Raw genomic sequence first — 17,729 nt, forward strand, 5'->3', positions numbered from 1 at the left:
TACCATTTAGGAGGTATGCCACTGAAATGGTAAAACCATAGTCTAGTTGCCTGACCATAATAAAAAAAATTGTGTACAGGCAATAAAAATAGTTTTAATCTTGTTTTTGTTAAATATTAGTGAACCATTTCAAGTTAAAATCTATTTAGTATTATGCTTTTCGTCATAAGAAAATGCTTGAAATGTGTATATATGCTGAAATAATCACCATTACTTCTAACTTTTGTTTGTATGACACCATTATTTATTTATTAAAGCAATAATTTCGGCATATTTACACATTTCAAGTATTTCTTAAGATTACAAGCGCAATACTAAATAGATTTTAATGTTCAAGAATCACTCTCCTTTAAAACAATTTATTACTTTGCAAATGTCCGTGACAAGAGTGTCTATGAGATTCTCTTAACGTCTGCTCTTTCTAGACTCTTAACTTTACGCTGCCATCTTTTTTTTTTCTTCTTCTTTCCAGGCGATGGCATCATCAGAAGACAAAGCCTATGAAATCATGCGAGAACTTGATGTTAATTATGTTCTAGTCATATTTGGCGGTCTGACGGGTTATTCATCTGATGGTGAGAAAAAAAAAAAATGTTAAATTTTCGTTATTATTGATAGGTTGATGGAAGTGACCTGTTGATGTTTGTGTAAGAAAAAAACAAAACAAAATGTCCTGCTGCGTCACATATGACTTTCCTACAGCCACCCTTTCCGTGAAGGATTTGACAACAGGAGACATAAGTTCAACTGAAATTTTGCATGGTGGTTGCTGTTAAACTGAAGCAGCACAAATCCTAGGCGGGTTGAACCGTCTTCCTCCGAAGGAGAAAATTTCATCAGTATATCAATTTTACAAACAGTCTCCAGTCGCCTGTATATCCCCTGTCAAGAGAGATGATGCTAGGTTTTTCAGTTCTTGCAAGGAAGTGTTGACATCCACTTATATACAGTGCCTGGTATTCCTAAATAGTCATCCATCTTGTACTGACCAGGCTCATTGTTGCTTAACTTTGCTGATCTAACGAGAACTGTGTATCGATGTGATTATGCCGTTTGGTAAAAGAGCATCAAACCATGCATCAAGTTTTAAAAAATTGCAAGTTAAAATGCTGTCAAAATTTAAACCATGACCCAAACTTTTCACGTTTAAATAAGACTAGCATGGTTGCCTGATGTTGCCCGGGTGTTTGGAGGTGTGTGTTGAACAAAAAGAAAAAAGTGGTAGTAGGTAGGCGGGCAGGCTCGAACCCGTGCCGCGAAGGAGGAAAAGAACGTTGGAAAAAAAAAAAAAAAGTTTTTGCTGTTGTGGCCATCGCTAAACTGGAAGTGGCAAAGGTTTAAATTAAGACTAGTCCATCGAAAAGTGGGGATGACTTTCGAAAATATCGGCGAAAAAAGCGACTCCTCCCTGTAGAAGAGTGCCCAGTTGAGAGTGAAGGAATTAATGTTTTAGCCAATTTTTCGATATTTGTTGTCCGAAGGGTCGAGCTTTAAAACGATACCAATCTCGTTAAAATCCATCGCCTCTGTTGAAAGTTTTAGGCAGACATACATACATACATTTAAACAGACAGATGAGATGTATATTATAGATGTACAACTTCATTGGCTACAATATGGATCAAAGGAAATTATTAAGTAGAGAGCAAGTATCATCAGCTGTATACCATGTAGCTGTTTTGGAGATTTAAAAATTTAACAGTTGTTAAATTCATTGCTCTCTGGTGGAAAATGCCAATTCCTCATGTGAACACAATCCAGTTACTGTTTCACTGATATATAAATTAAAAGATAATATGAAGAAGTAAATAAATAACAATACTTTTAAAATCTTATACTTTCTCTGTTAGCATATGTAGCAGTAAACATGTATAAAAATAACAAAAAAAAAACCCATATTGTATGACATTTTTATTTTATGTTTTTCAGATATAAACAAATTTTTGTGGATGGTAAGGATTGGTGGCAGCACAGACAAAGGGACGCATATAAAGGAGGCTGATTATTATACTCCACAAGGCGAGTTCCGAATCGACAAAGAGGGTTCTCCCATCCTTCTCAACTGCCTCATGTACAAAATGTGCTACTACCAGTTTGGATCTGTATACACTGAATCTGGTACGTACACACCTGTCCCCCCCTTTCCTTTTGTTGTTGTCTAACTCTGATGAAACAATTTTCAAGGATCATAACATGCACATGTGCAGATGTTGCATGTTTAGTAAAGATACAGATACTGCAGTGGAAAGATATTTAACAATGAAAGAGATCTCCCAAGAAATTGGTGAAAATAATGGTTTGCTGAAAACAAAGTTTCATGCTGTATAAACCACTTGAAATCCTACAGAATTAATGTCCACTCCAGCTTATTTGCTCTCGCGTTGGTCTTTTTTTATGCCTATAGATTAAACAGCCAATAATTTTTTAAAAAGGTTTGCTGTGTGACCTTAGACTCATGTCTCTGTATATATATATATATATATATATATATATATATATATATATATATTTTCTAAAAAAACAAAACAAAAGCATGATTGGTTAGAAGTCCTAAGTAATTCGCAATTGTCTTTTGAGTGTTACCTGCAAGATTGAACTTTCTGCTTCCAGAGGAGAGAAACTTACTACTGAATTTTGTCAAGTACTTTATCCACTATGCCATGGGTTGTTGCAGGCAATTCGAGTATAAATTTTGGGAGCCTTAAGCCTATTTTTGTTTTTAGATGTACAGTCTTACTTTTTATCACTATTTATTATTACAGATTTTATATATATATATATATATTTTTTTTTTTACATGGAAGTCACCACTTATCAAGACCCGGAGGCCACTCGTGGATAAGGGTTATTACATGTACAGTAATCAATCGGATAATATCGTAGTAATCGCTAGTAATGGAGATCTGATAAAGTGTCTTACTTAAGGGGGCGGTTCATCAGGAATTTGTTTATGTTGGACTTGAAGACATCCAAGTTGAAATCGGGAGGGAAACAGACAAACGGGAGAGAGTTCCACAGGTGCGCAGTTCTAAGAAAGAAGCTTTGTTCATGGAATCTACGTTTTGATTTAGTCACAGATAAAGAGTGGGAAAAATTACTAACAGTGGTTTCAGCTAGACTGGTATTTTTCATGAAAGATTGGTGAGGGGGAGACCAAAGATTGGAGCTCAGACGAACACTTCCCATGGAAATAACGATAAAAAAAATATATATATATATATATAATCTAAGGTTATTCTTTTCCAGAGGTTAAGTAACCAATGAAGTATAACAAGGTTAATACCAGAGTGCTCAATACCATAATAGATCATGTTATGCTCTTTATTTGTTTTATATAAGCAGTAATATGTTGCTACACAGTTTCAGTCGGTAATTACCAGTAACTAGAGACCTCTTCAGGCGATACAGCTTATACAAAATCAAAGTTTGCAATGAAAATATAAGATCTGTTTCGTCACAGGGGTTTAATATCGGGCGGTTCCATGTTGTGAAAAATAAGATTTTGTTGTATGTAAATAAGACCCAGTAGGGGTGCGGATTTGAGTCTGTCTTGAGATATAGGAAAGGATGAGGAGTTAAGGAATAGTATTGGTATATGTGTGTGATTACCGCCTTAAATGTTAAACATACTAGTGTGTATAGGTTAAATTAGTAGGGAATGTGAATTTTACATATCTATGCTAAAAGGGTTCTCAAATATATTCTGGGTTATTCAGTTATAAAAATGCTTTTAATTTGACTAGAATTTTTATGTGGTCAGAAAATGTACAGCTTATTGTTGCCCTCTTATATGTCCCCGCTCCACCACTATCATCTCTACACCCATTAGTGAAGAGGTTAAGATATAAGGAGGAAAAAGGAAAAGATGCAAGGAAGAAAAGAAAAAAAGAAGGAAGGGAAAGAAGAAGAATGAAAAAGGGAAACTATAAATGATTTATTGGTGGTGATTCTAAAACATGTCTTTTTCCTTCCCATTAACCCCCATTACTCTCATCTCAGCTTTTTTTCTTAATTTTCTATGCTATGGAAGTTGTATAGCAATAATAATAATAAAATCTCAAAATGTATATAATAAATTTATCTCCATGCTTAGATATAATCCTCTGCTCTAATTGTGGTAATGATTAAAAATAAGATGGTAAGGGGGATAAACATGTTAATGACTGTGATATTTACGATAATTGATAATGATAATTTGTAATAATGATATTGATTAATAATGTTAACAATAGTGGGAAGAAAGTGTTTAAAGTAGCATTACAAGCGTATGCTGTATTTTCGTGGACATCGGCAATATTACATACCTAATGTGCTTCAACAAGTCATATCTTTTTTATTTGTTGGTCAATTTTTAAAAGAATTATATTGATGGAAAGAGAATAGAATAAGCATAATTTATTTTTCTTTTATGCGTTCAATATTTTTATGTTCCAACTTAAAAATGAAAAAATAAATGGTAAAAAATGACTACAGCAAAAAGAGAAACAGTTTTTTCAATGTTTACATTTCATATGTTACGTTTGGATACATATGCGCGCGGTTAAATTTGATTGAATATGGTTGAAATTTTACAAACTATATAAACAAAGAAGTCTATCTCTACTGGTGTTTGATTTTTATTTTTACGACCACAGGAAGCAAAGCTACGACCGAGCAAAATTGACGAATAATATTTCAAAATTGATAGATAAATCGGTATATATCATCCATTTTCATATAGATAATAGTTTCAGAATTATTTTTATGTATAGTATGTAAATATTTAATAATTATTAATTGTGCAGAAATTTCTTTAAAATGTTATCTTTTATAGAAATTCAAATTGCTTAAACGGAAATGATGACAGCGATGGTTAGCGTATTAACGAGTCATAGCTAACCATCACTGTCATCGTATTAACAAAGTTGTATTCTTTTAAAAATAGAAAAATGTTTTTTTTCTGCTTTCAAAACGAAAGTAGAAAAAACGTTGCAGTTTTTATTCTAGGTTTGTCAATTTAAAAAAAATTATCAAATTTTTCAAATTTGATTTCTAAACAATACTATTTTTGTTGTTTTTTACGCTTGTAGTACACATGTACTAAAAGTGTTAAAAAAAAACAACAAAATGTATTAAGTACATGCGTTTGTTTTTTGATGGTAAAAAAAACAAACAAACATATAACAAATAAAAGGTACTTGTGCACTTATGCTACCATGCTGAAATAATAACGTTATTATTTAGAAACCCATTCTAAACATGGGGAAGGAACAGTGTTTTGTTAACTATTCTGTACTTTCACCTAACAATTAAATAAAATATATCGTGAAACTTGAATTTATTTTTAACTCCTTGTCAAGACCATTTTTTCGAATATGTAAAACTGAAAATTTCAACTGAAGATATCTAAATAATAATAATTAGGCGGTTCAATAAAGAATTTCATTGTGATGCATTTTGTAAATTTTTACCTTGTTTCCACCTTAACATTTTTCTTTAAAATGACTACCTTTATAAGGTTTTCGAGTATACTGAAAACGAATATCGCATTTAAATTTTCCTCAAATAAGCAGCTTTCCGGATATTAAGCAATGTCATTTCTTATGTTATTGCTGGTGACCATTTTGGTACGTGTGTTTGCGCATAATTTCTTAGGGTTAAGTTTGCGTGCTTGCACATACTAAGATGGCCACCAGCGATAACATAAGAAGTGACATTGCTTAATATCCGGAAAACTACTTATTTGCAGAAAATTTAAATGCGATATTGGTTTTCAGCATACCCTAAAACCTAAAAAGTAATCATTTTAAAATGTTAAGGTGGAAACAAGGTAAAAAATTACCGTTTTATTTCTTTGTTTACATAATTGAATTTTCAGTAAAACAACAGAATAGAAATGACAAAAATTACCATCAACTGGTGAATGTATAGTGTTTCTTATCATATTTTGGGCCAGATAGAAAGGATTTACAAAATTGAAAATTGGACTGGTCCCAAAATGCATAAGTTCTGGTCGACTATGGGAATTTCCATCTTTTACAGAAATCCAAAATCTATATGAAAAATTTTCTTTGATTTATTTCTGAGATTAATTCATATCTACTCGATTTTTTTTTTTTTTTTTTTTTTTTTTTTTGAGGGGGAATGATAAATACCTGCCATGAATGCTCTTTAGGCATTCAATGTCTACACCAAGCTTAAGCTCTCCTTTGGTGAGGAGGCAGGAAAATGCTTGCTCTCAATAAAGCTATCTTTAAATACCACTATAATACTTAGTTTTGTTCATGAATAGATACCCACTGTATGATACCATGCACCAGTTTAAAAAAGAATGAAATTTGTACATCTGAATTTATAATTCATGGCTTATGGTAAAGAGATACATCAAATTTGACTGCATAATCAGAAAGAGCACACAATTTTACATAAGAGGACCAAGTTTCATGAGAATAGCTTGAAAAATAAATAAATGGTTTCGAAATTACTGAATTTCTTGAAATGTTGAGGTCCATAATTTATCCCACTTTTTCTAAAGAAAAATGTCCACGGAAAAGCTTAAATTTTGGCACTTAAAATTCTCATAACTTTTGAACTACTGATGGTATTTGCATAATTCAAACAGTTTTAAGCATCTTTTACATAGCTCTTTTCATGTAAGTTGATAAAATAATTATCTTAAAAGAAAAAATCAACTTGTAATGCTATTTAAAGTAAAATTAAAAAATCAATATGTAAATCATAATGGATTAAAAATAAATGAAGATAATGTGCAAACGTAAAAATAAAATACATTTTTGTTCTGCGACAAATACATGCAGCATAAAGATTTTTCTGTCTTTTTGTTTAATTGGGTTGAATTCTGGAAAACAACCAGATTGTTGCTTCAAATGATCAAGTTAAAAATGTTTAAATAATTTCTTGTCATTTCTTAGAATGTCTTTTTTCTCCTGTTGCAGGAAAGCCAACTGGCTATGACAGAGTCCGCAATGCAGAGATTGGCAACAAAGATTTTGAATTGGATGTATTGGAAGAAGCCTACACGACAGAACATTGGCTAGTGCGGATCTACAAAGTGAAAGACCTCGACAACCGCGGGGCATAAAATGTTGCTGAGATAAATTTTTGCAAGGCGGGCCATAATCATTACATAAAAATAAAAACTCATCTGCTGAAATGGAGGGGAAAGGCAACAAGGCTGACAGAAACAGAAAAACCGAAGTGGGAATCCATTTTTGTTACAACGCATCAAGGATCTTTCATTTGGGCAGCATTCGACACATTTTTTTGTTGCCGATGTTCAGTACAAAATTTATCAAATTCATTCTTTTTAAGCTTCCATTTGAGTTGAATAAGAAAGTTTTTTATTTGTTTTTTGTTTTTTTTGTTGTTTTTTAAAAATTTTGTCAAATTTCTGTACTCATTGGAAAATATATTTTGCTTACCACAAAAAATTCTTGTAAATTTTTTTTATAAATTTGATTTTTTAATATAATTTTTTTTTTTTACTCATAAAAATTATTTTGTTTTTTTACTTAAAAGAATTGATGTAAAATTCAAATGTGTCCTTAAAGTAAAGAATAGTTAACAGTTGAGTGCTCATGATTAAAAATTAAAAATAATTTATTGCAAACGCAATGAAAATAAATTTTCTACTGACCTGTATACTTCTAAAGTGTGGTAACTAAGATTTTGTTTTTATTTCAGAATTTTATTTTGATCTTTTGACACAAAAGAACATGATGGTCAAGATTATTAATTAACTTTGCTAAACTTCAGTGCTTAAGTATAGTTTTACTAGATTTATTTTAGTGAATTAGGTTAGTAGTAGGATGAGTCATTTCTTCTTTTTTTTTTTTTTCTGATAATTAAACTATTTTTTTTCAGAATGAAGTTTACCAAAGTTAAGCTAATATCTCTGCCTCCATTTTGGTTTTTATGTGCCTTATTGACACACAAACTTTGCAAAAAACACTATACAAATATGTTAAAAATATACAGATTGATAAAGAATTTAATTCTATTGCGTTTGCTATAAATTATTTTACTTTCAAAGTTTTTGGCTGTTAGCTATTTTTGGACTTTTATTTATGTCCTATGGTTTAAATTAAGATATGTATATTAAGAGAGAAGTAAAAAAATTAATCTACCTTTTAAACCATAAGATATATCACAATTTTACGTTTTTCTTTTCTATTAAAACTCAAAAAGATGTTATTATGGTATTTTAGTTTCAATTTTTTTTTTTTTTTTTAATGAAAAACATGAATTTGCTTTTGGTTAAGTTTAACTTGTTTCTAGATTTTTCTAATTCCACTAACACTTCCTGATTTTGGTTTACCATTTAATTTGAAGATTTGAAAATATGAAGATATATTATATTCATAAATTCTTTTTTATCGATGTTAATTGAATTCTATTTTCTGTATGTATTAGAGAATATATTTTGCTTAATGTTTTCAATGCAAAAAAAAAAAAAATTCATTTTAGAAATTTTAAAATTTAATAAAATATTTAAAATTAAAAATACAGGGTTTTTTTTTTCCTGACTTAAATTCCAAACTATTTTCAAATTTAGATTGAAACTTATTCTTCTGCTTTTTATTTCTTATGAAATTAAATTTCGCCATTATCACAATGATTGACAAGGAGAACTGAAAGTTTGGTGTTAAAATTTATGTGGAGATATATTTACTTATGTGGAGATATATTTACTTATGTGGAGATATATTTACTTATTTGGAGATATATTTACTTATTTGGAGATATATTTACTTATTTTTATGTAAACCTTATTTGCTTCATATGTTTATATGTATGAGCTGCAATTTGGTTTCATAAGAAGAAAGTCTGACCTGAATGCGCTGCTTCTTGAAATGAATGGCAGCAGAAACATGTATGCATATATGTAGCCAATAATCTTTGTATAAATAAATATACTATAATTATACTCTGCTTTTCATTGAGCACTTTTTGATAAACACTGCAGTTTCAATGGATTAACATCTATGATACAATCATTATTTTAGAATTTACAGAAACTATTTAAATAATTTAGAACTCTAATTAATGTTAATATTTTTTTTTATTAAATAAATAAAATCATTTATAGATTTTTTTTTTCTGAAACTTTGCTAATATGTGTCTTGTTTACTGAAGCCCCCCCCCCATTCCGATGGTATTAACCATCATGTCTAATGTGGTTGGTGCCACTAGACATATTGGATCCGTACTTACAAACGTCAACAAGATCGAATGCATATTTTGCTGTATCTACAAGGGGGCCACCACATCTGGTTAATACCATTAGAATTATGAGGGAATAAAGGAAAATCTTTTTAAAAAAAACAACAGATTGTCAAGTTTCAGAAAATAAATATACAAAAAAATTTTATTTAAAGTATTTGTATGTGTGTGTGTTTCTGAATTTTTGAGATGAGGATTAGTTATTTGTGTTTGGAACTTTTGGATTACGTTTCTCATCTTGAGTGTCATTTTCACAATGTTTCGACCCATGTAACCTCTGACCTTCTTCAGGTGTGTATCTTGTTGAACTTGGGAATTTTAATGGAATTTCAAACGAGAGCATGCTACCCCCATGAAGTAAATAAAGGGTTTCATTTGAAATTTAGTCCAAATTCCCAAGTTTGATAAGATACACCTGAAGAAGGTTATATCGACTGAAACGTGAAAATAGCACTGAAGATGAGATCAGTAGTTCGAAAAATCCAAATAATATGAATATATATATATATATATATAAACTACTTCATTTACTCACAAAAAATTAATATACAAAAGTATAAATTTATGCGTAAACTTTAAGTATTTACTTCAAAAGGGCTCAATACGTAGGTAGAGCTAGTTAGTAAGCCATAAAATATATATGGCAATTAAGTTACAATGAACATGCACTTACCGGACAAAGGCCATCTCAAAATGAAGGAATATTTTAGCATGTGTTTGATTAAAATATCTAAGGGGGAAAAAAAGGTTCTTGTTTAGAATTCTTCCCATGTTAAAAATAAAAACAAAAATCTCTATGATATATGTAATCGTGATGTAACAAAAAAATATTCCAAAAATTATATGAATTGATCAAGTTTTATTTGTTAAATAAACAAGATAATCAAATTTTATGAGTATCTGAGGAGTGACTGTCTCACTTGCTATTTTAATAAAAAATGTCAAGAAACAAAGGGAGATACTTCTACAATAATTAACACTTAAGATTTATGTTGTAATGCTTACAGATTCCCATTAATCACTTAAAAATGATTTTCTTTATAAAAATAAAACTGCTTTATCGATTGATGTGATTTTTTTTTTTCCGGATATATTTTCATTTTGTCATGGGTACTTCATGCAAATTTTTCTTTATTTTTGTTTTTTATGATCGGAGAAATTCTTGACAAAAAAAAAAACTAGGAAAACAAACGTTGATTAATTCAGATTTAGTATAAAAATCGATCTATGAAAACTTCACCTTCAAACACTATGTATTGGTCATATCAGTTAATGGCTCAATAGGAGCTACTTTTAAAATCAACTGCTACTCTAACTGTATAAGTCATAACATAATTTACCTATTAGAATTCACATTATTACAGAAAAAAAACTCCAAAGAAAACAGGAAAATCTGAATGATTTTCTAATTACAGACAAAATAATTATCGCAATCAAATTAAGTCGGTTCCTAACAATAAATTATGACTTGTTAAATAATATTTTTGCATGGATAAGCATAAATTTAATTTATGCGGAAAAATCCTTATTGAAAGAGTGGAGACGTGAAAATAGTATTTTTGAAAAATAATAGAAACTCATAATGGCGGGGAAACCCTCTATACTGGGACAATTATTATTTTTGGTAACCAGAGTACTCCCTTTTTGACTACTTTTAGGGGAGCTGGTTTTTACCCCACATTAAAAATGGCCTTGTGCCTAATTTTCTTTGGTGACAAAACAAATAAATACAATAAAGATAAGTGCATTTCATGTTGCAGATTTACCTCCTGCCCTCCCCATCCCTCTTATATATTAAAATCTAAATAAACATCTCTTGGTGCGGACTTCTCTAACCCATCCAGGACTGATCAAGTTGCCCATACACACACATTGATATACAGATTTACCTTTCACACGTTTGGGATCAGTAAACTCGTATGTATCATACTACCTTCTTTGATCAAAGTCAATACTACCAGAAAGGGTGGGTGGGGGGCATGTTTTCTGACATCTTGAAGAAACTGTTAAGTGACAATGTCCCCTTCTTCACTGTCCTGTCTATTATTATAGAAAAAATTATCTAAATTGATCAAATAATTTTATTTTTATAAAGAAAACTATTTTTAAGCAAATTTGAATTTGCCCCACTCTTCACGTTAAAAAAGGGTTTCTAAAATCTCAAAAGTTTGAATTATCTCCCTTGTCCTTTAAAAAAGGCATCGAGAGGCAAAGTTTTTTTTGTTTAAATAAAACTATTTGATTAATTTACATTTTTTTTTGGGGTGGGGGGCGTTTGATATTTTCTTTCCATCATATAGGTATGTCCACTAAAGATTTATTTTAGTTTTCTTGTTTCTTCATCAGGGGCAGGGGGATGCTATGGACTTGCACCTAATGACCTCCTAAATAGACCTTGCATAGAAACTTTAGTGAAAGTAGTAACAAGTTTAAGGCTCCAAAATTAATACTAAAATTGTCCTCATGGACATGTGACGTAATGGATAAAGGTGTTAATCATGACTTGTCCTGTGCAATCATTAAGAAAAAAAAAACATTTGGAATTGAAACTCACAAAAATTTCAGATTTTGTATAATTATGAAATAATAAAAAGAAAATATTCTTATTTTAATCTGTTTTTATTTATTTATTTATTTTGCTTGTTTAAAAGTGATAAACAACTGGAATATTTTTTTTTTGGTCTCCCGATAAAAGGAGGGTGGACCTGTATTTCACCCTTGTCTGTCCGCACTTTTCTCAATAACTATGCCTTGGAATTTTGCACAAACATTAAACATGATATGAGTAAAAAAGTAACAGAACGAATTTTCCAGGAAAATTCCGGTTGCCCCCCATTAGGGGTACCTTTCGGGTTAAAATAGCTAAAATTGACACTTATGTGCTTATTAAAAAAAAATTGATGCCTCGGATTTTTATAAAACTTTCTGAAAAGTTGTAACTAACTGATTTCTATATAATTTTGTTTGTCTATACTTCACGATAACTCTTGGGGTGTGCCTCAGGGGCTCTTTTAGGGCTGATAAAAACGCTCCATTTTTGAGACTATTTGACCATATTTGTCCAAAATTTTCTGCGTATATCTATTTAGCAGTTTTAGAACTTAAATTTAAATATGTTAAGGCCTTGGGGACTTTTGGGGCTAAATGGGGAGGGGGGAAAATGATGGACAGTCATTTCTTTTTTTGCATGGTGCAGAACTCAATTTTACATATGTTAAGGCTGAACCATTTGTTCATTTTCACCAACATTTGACGTCCCCTAGGGACTTTTGGGGCAAAATGGGGGGGGGGGTATGCTGAACTTTGTCATTTTTTTAATGCCTCATTCACTGTGCACTCACGGGGGGGGGGGGTGCATGCATGCTTCACTTGTTCTTGGCATCTTCAGTTTGTACATGTGTCAAATCATTGTACATGTGTTAAATCACCTCATCTTTAACAGAATCGAATTTGTTTGAATTGATCAAGAGCATGTATGGCGTTTTTAATTTATTGTTTGGTTCTTGCTGGAAATGAAGCATTCTAACTGAATGCCAGACATTCATCCGCTATCTTATACATTCCAACGGAGAGATCTTTTTAAGATTCTACCTGTCTCTTTAAATGCAATTGTTTGTATCTCTCACACTTGGTTCACAGGGCATATTTGCCAGGTAGATTTTTTATTCTTTTTTGTGAGTCCTGTTGCTTCTATAATTACTGGAAGGATGGAGATTTTCCTAAGATTCCAATTTCTTTTCATATAATACATAAGATCTTGGTATTTCGTTATCTTTTCCGTCTCGGCTCTGTTAAACTTATTGGGAACACTAAGTTCTTAAATATTCACTTTCTGCTTAGTTTTCCTTCTTATCCCATATTACTATTAAAGTTGGAGTTATCGAACTTGGTGGCCTTCTTCTTTAGTTATGTTCCTTGTCTCGAGTGGATATCCAATATGGTGTCTGGCCAACAGTAACAGGTGCTTATCCTACATTTTTTTTTTTTTTTTTACAAAGGATTCACCACTTATCAAGGCCTGGAGGCCACTCGAGGATAAGGGTTAATGGGTATACATTAGTCAATGTGATTATAGCGTTTTTAACATAGGTATTGGGATTTTTGTAAGTTGGATTATATAGGGATACGGTTCATCAAGAACTTGTTTACATTGGACTTGAAGACAATCAAATTGTAGTCAGCTGGGAAGCAGGCCAAAGCAAGAGAGTTCCACAGGCGTGCAGTTCTAAGAAAGAAGCTCTGCTCATGGAATCTACGTTTAGATCTAGGCACAGATAAAGAGTGTGGGAAACTATTGGTGGTGTTCTGGCTAGACGGGTGTTTTTCATGAAAGTTTGTCGAGGGGGGGACCATAGATTGAAGCTCAGACGAGCACCTACCATAGAAATAACGATAAAACAGCGACAGGCTCGCAACATCTCTTCTGTGGGAAAGGTTGCAGGGAAGAGAAAAAGGCATCCCCCCACTAAGCTACGAAGTCTGTTTTGAACTCTGTCAAGGCAGGATAAGCAGCTTCTAACTGCTCCATCCCAGATGTGGCAACAGTACTCCATCATTGGCCGTACCTGGTTTTTATATTGGTAGAAAATTGCATCAGGAGTGAGATATCTACTGGAGCGATAGAAGGATCCTACCATTTTCCCAGCAGCCTTTGCAACGGATTTGATATATATGTTCCATTTCAAATCGGGAGTAAAGGTCAGGCCCAGAAGCTTATCAAAACATGAAGCCTCCCCAAGATGAGAGCCTTTCATTTCAATTGATTCCAGATGGGCATCAGAGCGTTGATGATGTAAGGATAGAAGCTTGGTTTTAGATGCGTTAAAAGTAACCAGCCATGTCTTTCCCCATTGTATCACGCGCTCAAGATCAGAGGAGAGAAAATCAGAGAGACCTTAGTCGTTTATGGTCTTTGATGTGCTGCCATAATTATGGAAAATTCCAAGTGAACTAACATTGGTAACAGCATATTCTTTCATGTAACAGATGTTATATCTGTTCAACTTATGGTGAAACATAATTGAAAGAAAGATGGCGTCATTTACAAAACAGCCACCTATTTTGCAGAGTGAAGAATTGTAAAACGAGTGAAAACAAGACATAAGTATATGGTCTATCTTCACGGATTTACCTAAGGAAAAACGGCCTAACAGTATTTTTACCATTGCCACAAAACATACGAGAATGCATTCAACACTTAGACATCACAAAAATCAGCCAAACTGATGGATTAAAAATAATTACAGACAAGTTGGACGAAATATGTTTAAGGGACGAAAACACGATGGCATACTTGCCATTCAAGGAATTTTACTCTTACAAAAAAGCTGCTGGAATAAACATAAACGACTTTTTTGTGCATTATGAATTCTTGTACCAGAAATTACGTAAATACGGAATTTCTCTGCCAGAAGGAGTCCAAGCTGTTTTTGTTTTAAATATAGCGAATGTATCCGACGCCCCCCCCCCCCGAATTAACAAGGAAAACATGCGGAGCTTTTACTTATCCAATAATGAAGGATACTTTTAAAAAAGTGTTTTTTTATATTTCTTTATTGGAATGCAAAACAGTTCCCGCTATCAAGGAAGAAATTGAAACTGTAAATTTCGATCAGAACGGGAGTAAAAGGGAACCAAAATTCTATCGAGGAAACAAAATAAATCCAACGGACAGACAATGCGTTGTTTCGAATCTGGTTCTATTAGGCATTTTGCGAGAGACTGTACTGGGTTTAGCCTAGAAATAATAACACTTGTGGATTTAAACCATGTCCACCTCTCATTAATTAATTTAGTCCTGTTATTGAACATTGATAAATGATTCCAATATAAAACTATCCAATCTTGGAAAAGAGACACAGAGTATGGCAGTGTTGGATTCTGCCTGTTCTAGAACTGTTACTAGAGAACCTTGGTTTAATGTATTTTTTGGTACATTAAATGACCGAGATAAGCATTTTTGAGGATTTTTTTTTTAACATAGGGGTCACCATTTATCAAGGCCTCGAGGCCACTCGAGGATAAGGGTTATTGAGTGTACAGTAGTTATGAAGACTTTTAAATCCAACAGGACATTTTGTTTTGGTAATGGAGAGGAAATAAAAGTAATTAAAGCGGTTAAATTTGCAGTAAAAAGGCATAAAAGGTGTCAGAGCATGCATAGAGGCTGACATCATCAAAAATGATTTACTCTTGTCACTAAGTCATAAATCAATGAAAACTGCTGACATGATACTAGATTTTAAAAGTGACAGCTGTAAGATTTTAGGTGGATAATAAAATTGTAAAAGACAACTTCTGGACATTATAGTCTTCTATTGACAAATATGCTTTTGTAGGCTGAAAAGTCACCAAACTTTGTGTTACATTGTGAAGCCTTAAAAAATACTCTAGAATGGAGAAAAGAACGATGGGTGAGAAATTACATAAATAGTTTGCTCATGCATCAAAAGAGAAATTGGCATCATTCGTGAGAGGCAGTAGGGCCTTTAAGGATAAGGAGTTTCTGGCTCTTATTAAAGATGTCTCTGATTCGTTTTCAGTTTGTTTAAGGCTTAGAAGACCCCCCCCCTCTTCATCCTGTAGTGGGATTGGCTCTTGGAAATTGGTTTAATGACACTATGTATGAACTTAAAAGAATTCAGACATAACCAATATTTGATTTTACACCTACTTGGTGCACTCACTAGGTACTCTACTACCAGGCTGATTAAAATGAAGAAGAGTGAAGAAATTATTTGCAAGATATTTTAAATGTGGATAGCATATTTTGGAGTTCTCAAATACTTCTGAAGTGATAATGGGGAGAATTTAATAATGATGGTTATAAAGAGATGAATGAAAAACTGAAAGTTCGTTCCGTAATGGCACTGTGGAACGCCATAATTTAATATTAGCTGAAGCAATGGAGAAAACATTGGAAGATGAGAAATGTGAACCAGAAATAGCTTTGGCTTGGGCTGTTAGTGCCAAAACTACTCTTCAGAATCATTCTAGACATAGCCCAAATGAGCTTGTTTTTTGGATTCAACATAAATATGCCGCCAGTTTTGATAGATCAGTTACCCACATTAGACACTTCAACAACCAGTGATATCGTTAGATAAATTTAAATGCTTTACATTCTGTGAGAAAAAGGTTCATGGAGGCTGAATCAAGTGAAAAAATTTGGAGAGCACTGTAATTTAATATAAGACATTATGTGTATGAACGATTTGTGACAGGGGACAGCATTTACTATAGAAGACAAAACTATAAAAAAATGGCGTGGCCATTGATCTGACATGGAGGAGTATTTTACAGGATGCATCCATGTCACTTGATGAAGGTGAACAAAGATCTTGGAAGGCCAAGGAATAAAGAAAATACAATTCCCTTAGAAAATTTGGAAGAGGAAGTTGAAGATCAACATGATGAAAATTCCAATAGTAACAGGGAGGAACTGAAAGAAAATACTTCAAGGCCAAGTAAAGGGCAAATAGTGGAATAAAAAATTATTGGAAGTAATGAGTGGAAAAAAAGGAAAGATTAAAGTACACAACCAAAATCAATTTGAAATTATGGCCATTGGCAGAATATAGAACCAGCTGCAGAAAATGAATGTCCAGTGTATATCAATTGGGATAAGGTTGATCAGTGGCAAGAACTTCCCCAAGTAACAGAAGGAGATCATGAAGAACATGCTTCCTCACAACTGACCAAGAACAAACAAAAGATGTGACTGATGTAAAGAAAAAATAAAAACCATGAAAACTCATAAAGTGTATGAATGTGTCCCTAACATAGGTCAAAAATGTTTATCAACAAGATGGGTGACAATAGAGAAAGTTAAGATAACAAAAAGATAATGAAAGCTCGTCTTGTAGCACGTGGCTATGAAGAAAATTCACAGAACCTAAAAACAGACCCTCCATCATGCAGCCATAAAGCTATGTGTCTTGTAATGGTAACAGCCTCCATTAAGAATTGGCAGATGGCAACCCTTGATTTTACCTCAGCATTTTTGCAAGGTGATATGCTAGAGAGAGAAGTATTCCTCAAACCACCATCTGAGGCATGTCCAGAGTCACAAATGTGAACGCTGAAAAGATGTATTTATAGATGAATGATGTGCCCTGTTCACGGTACAAGACAATTACTCAGGAATTAGCTAAACTAAAAGGAATGGTAAGTGTGTATGACAATGCACTGTTTCTTTGGCATGATTTATCTGAGAACTTGATGGGTATTCTAGCAATGCATGTAGATGACTTTATATTTTGTGGAAATTATTTTTTTTTTTTTGAAAAATGTGATTTCAAAATTAAAGAAAATATTTAAGGTTGGAATGCATGAAAATGGAACCTTCAAATTTCTGGGATTGTATGTTAGGCAAACAGAAGATGAGATCATTATAAAGCAAAACAATTATGTGTCATCTATTTCTCCAATAGATATAAAGAAATAAAAATCCTTAAGGAAAAATGATGAGCTGAGTAAAGAGGAGAGGGCAGATTTAAAAAGACTAA

The 17,729-nt window shown here is 32.4% G+C and overlaps 1 protein-coding gene across 1 annotated transcript in view; it reads left to right on the forward strand.

Annotated features, from left to right (window-relative positions):
• The window catches only part of LOC145293987 (dolichyl-diphosphooligosaccharide--protein glycosyltransferase subunit STT3A), a 55,818-nt gene extending 43,984 nt beyond the window's left edge, over positions 1 to 11,834 (forward strand). Inside the window, exons 14-16 of the mRNA XM_080140880.1 lie at positions 473 to 575; positions 1,930 to 2,118; positions 6,936 to 11,834. Of these exons, the coding sequence (XP_079997006.1) occupies positions 473 to 575; positions 1,930 to 2,118; positions 6,936 to 7,081 (438 nt within the window). The 3' untranslated portion in view covers positions 7,082 to 11,834. The remainder of the gene's footprint in view (positions 1 to 472; positions 576 to 1,929; positions 2,119 to 6,935) is intronic.
• Positions 11,835 to 17,729: the final 5,895 nt, after the last annotated feature.

The sequence above is a fragment of the Euprymna scolopes genome, chromosome 15, assembly GCF_053919585.1.
Source record: "Euprymna scolopes isolate OS-2025 chromosome 15, ASM5391958v1, whole genome shotgun sequence".
Taxonomy (NCBI): domain Eukaryota; kingdom Metazoa; phylum Mollusca; class Cephalopoda; order Sepiida; family Sepiolidae; genus Euprymna; species Euprymna scolopes.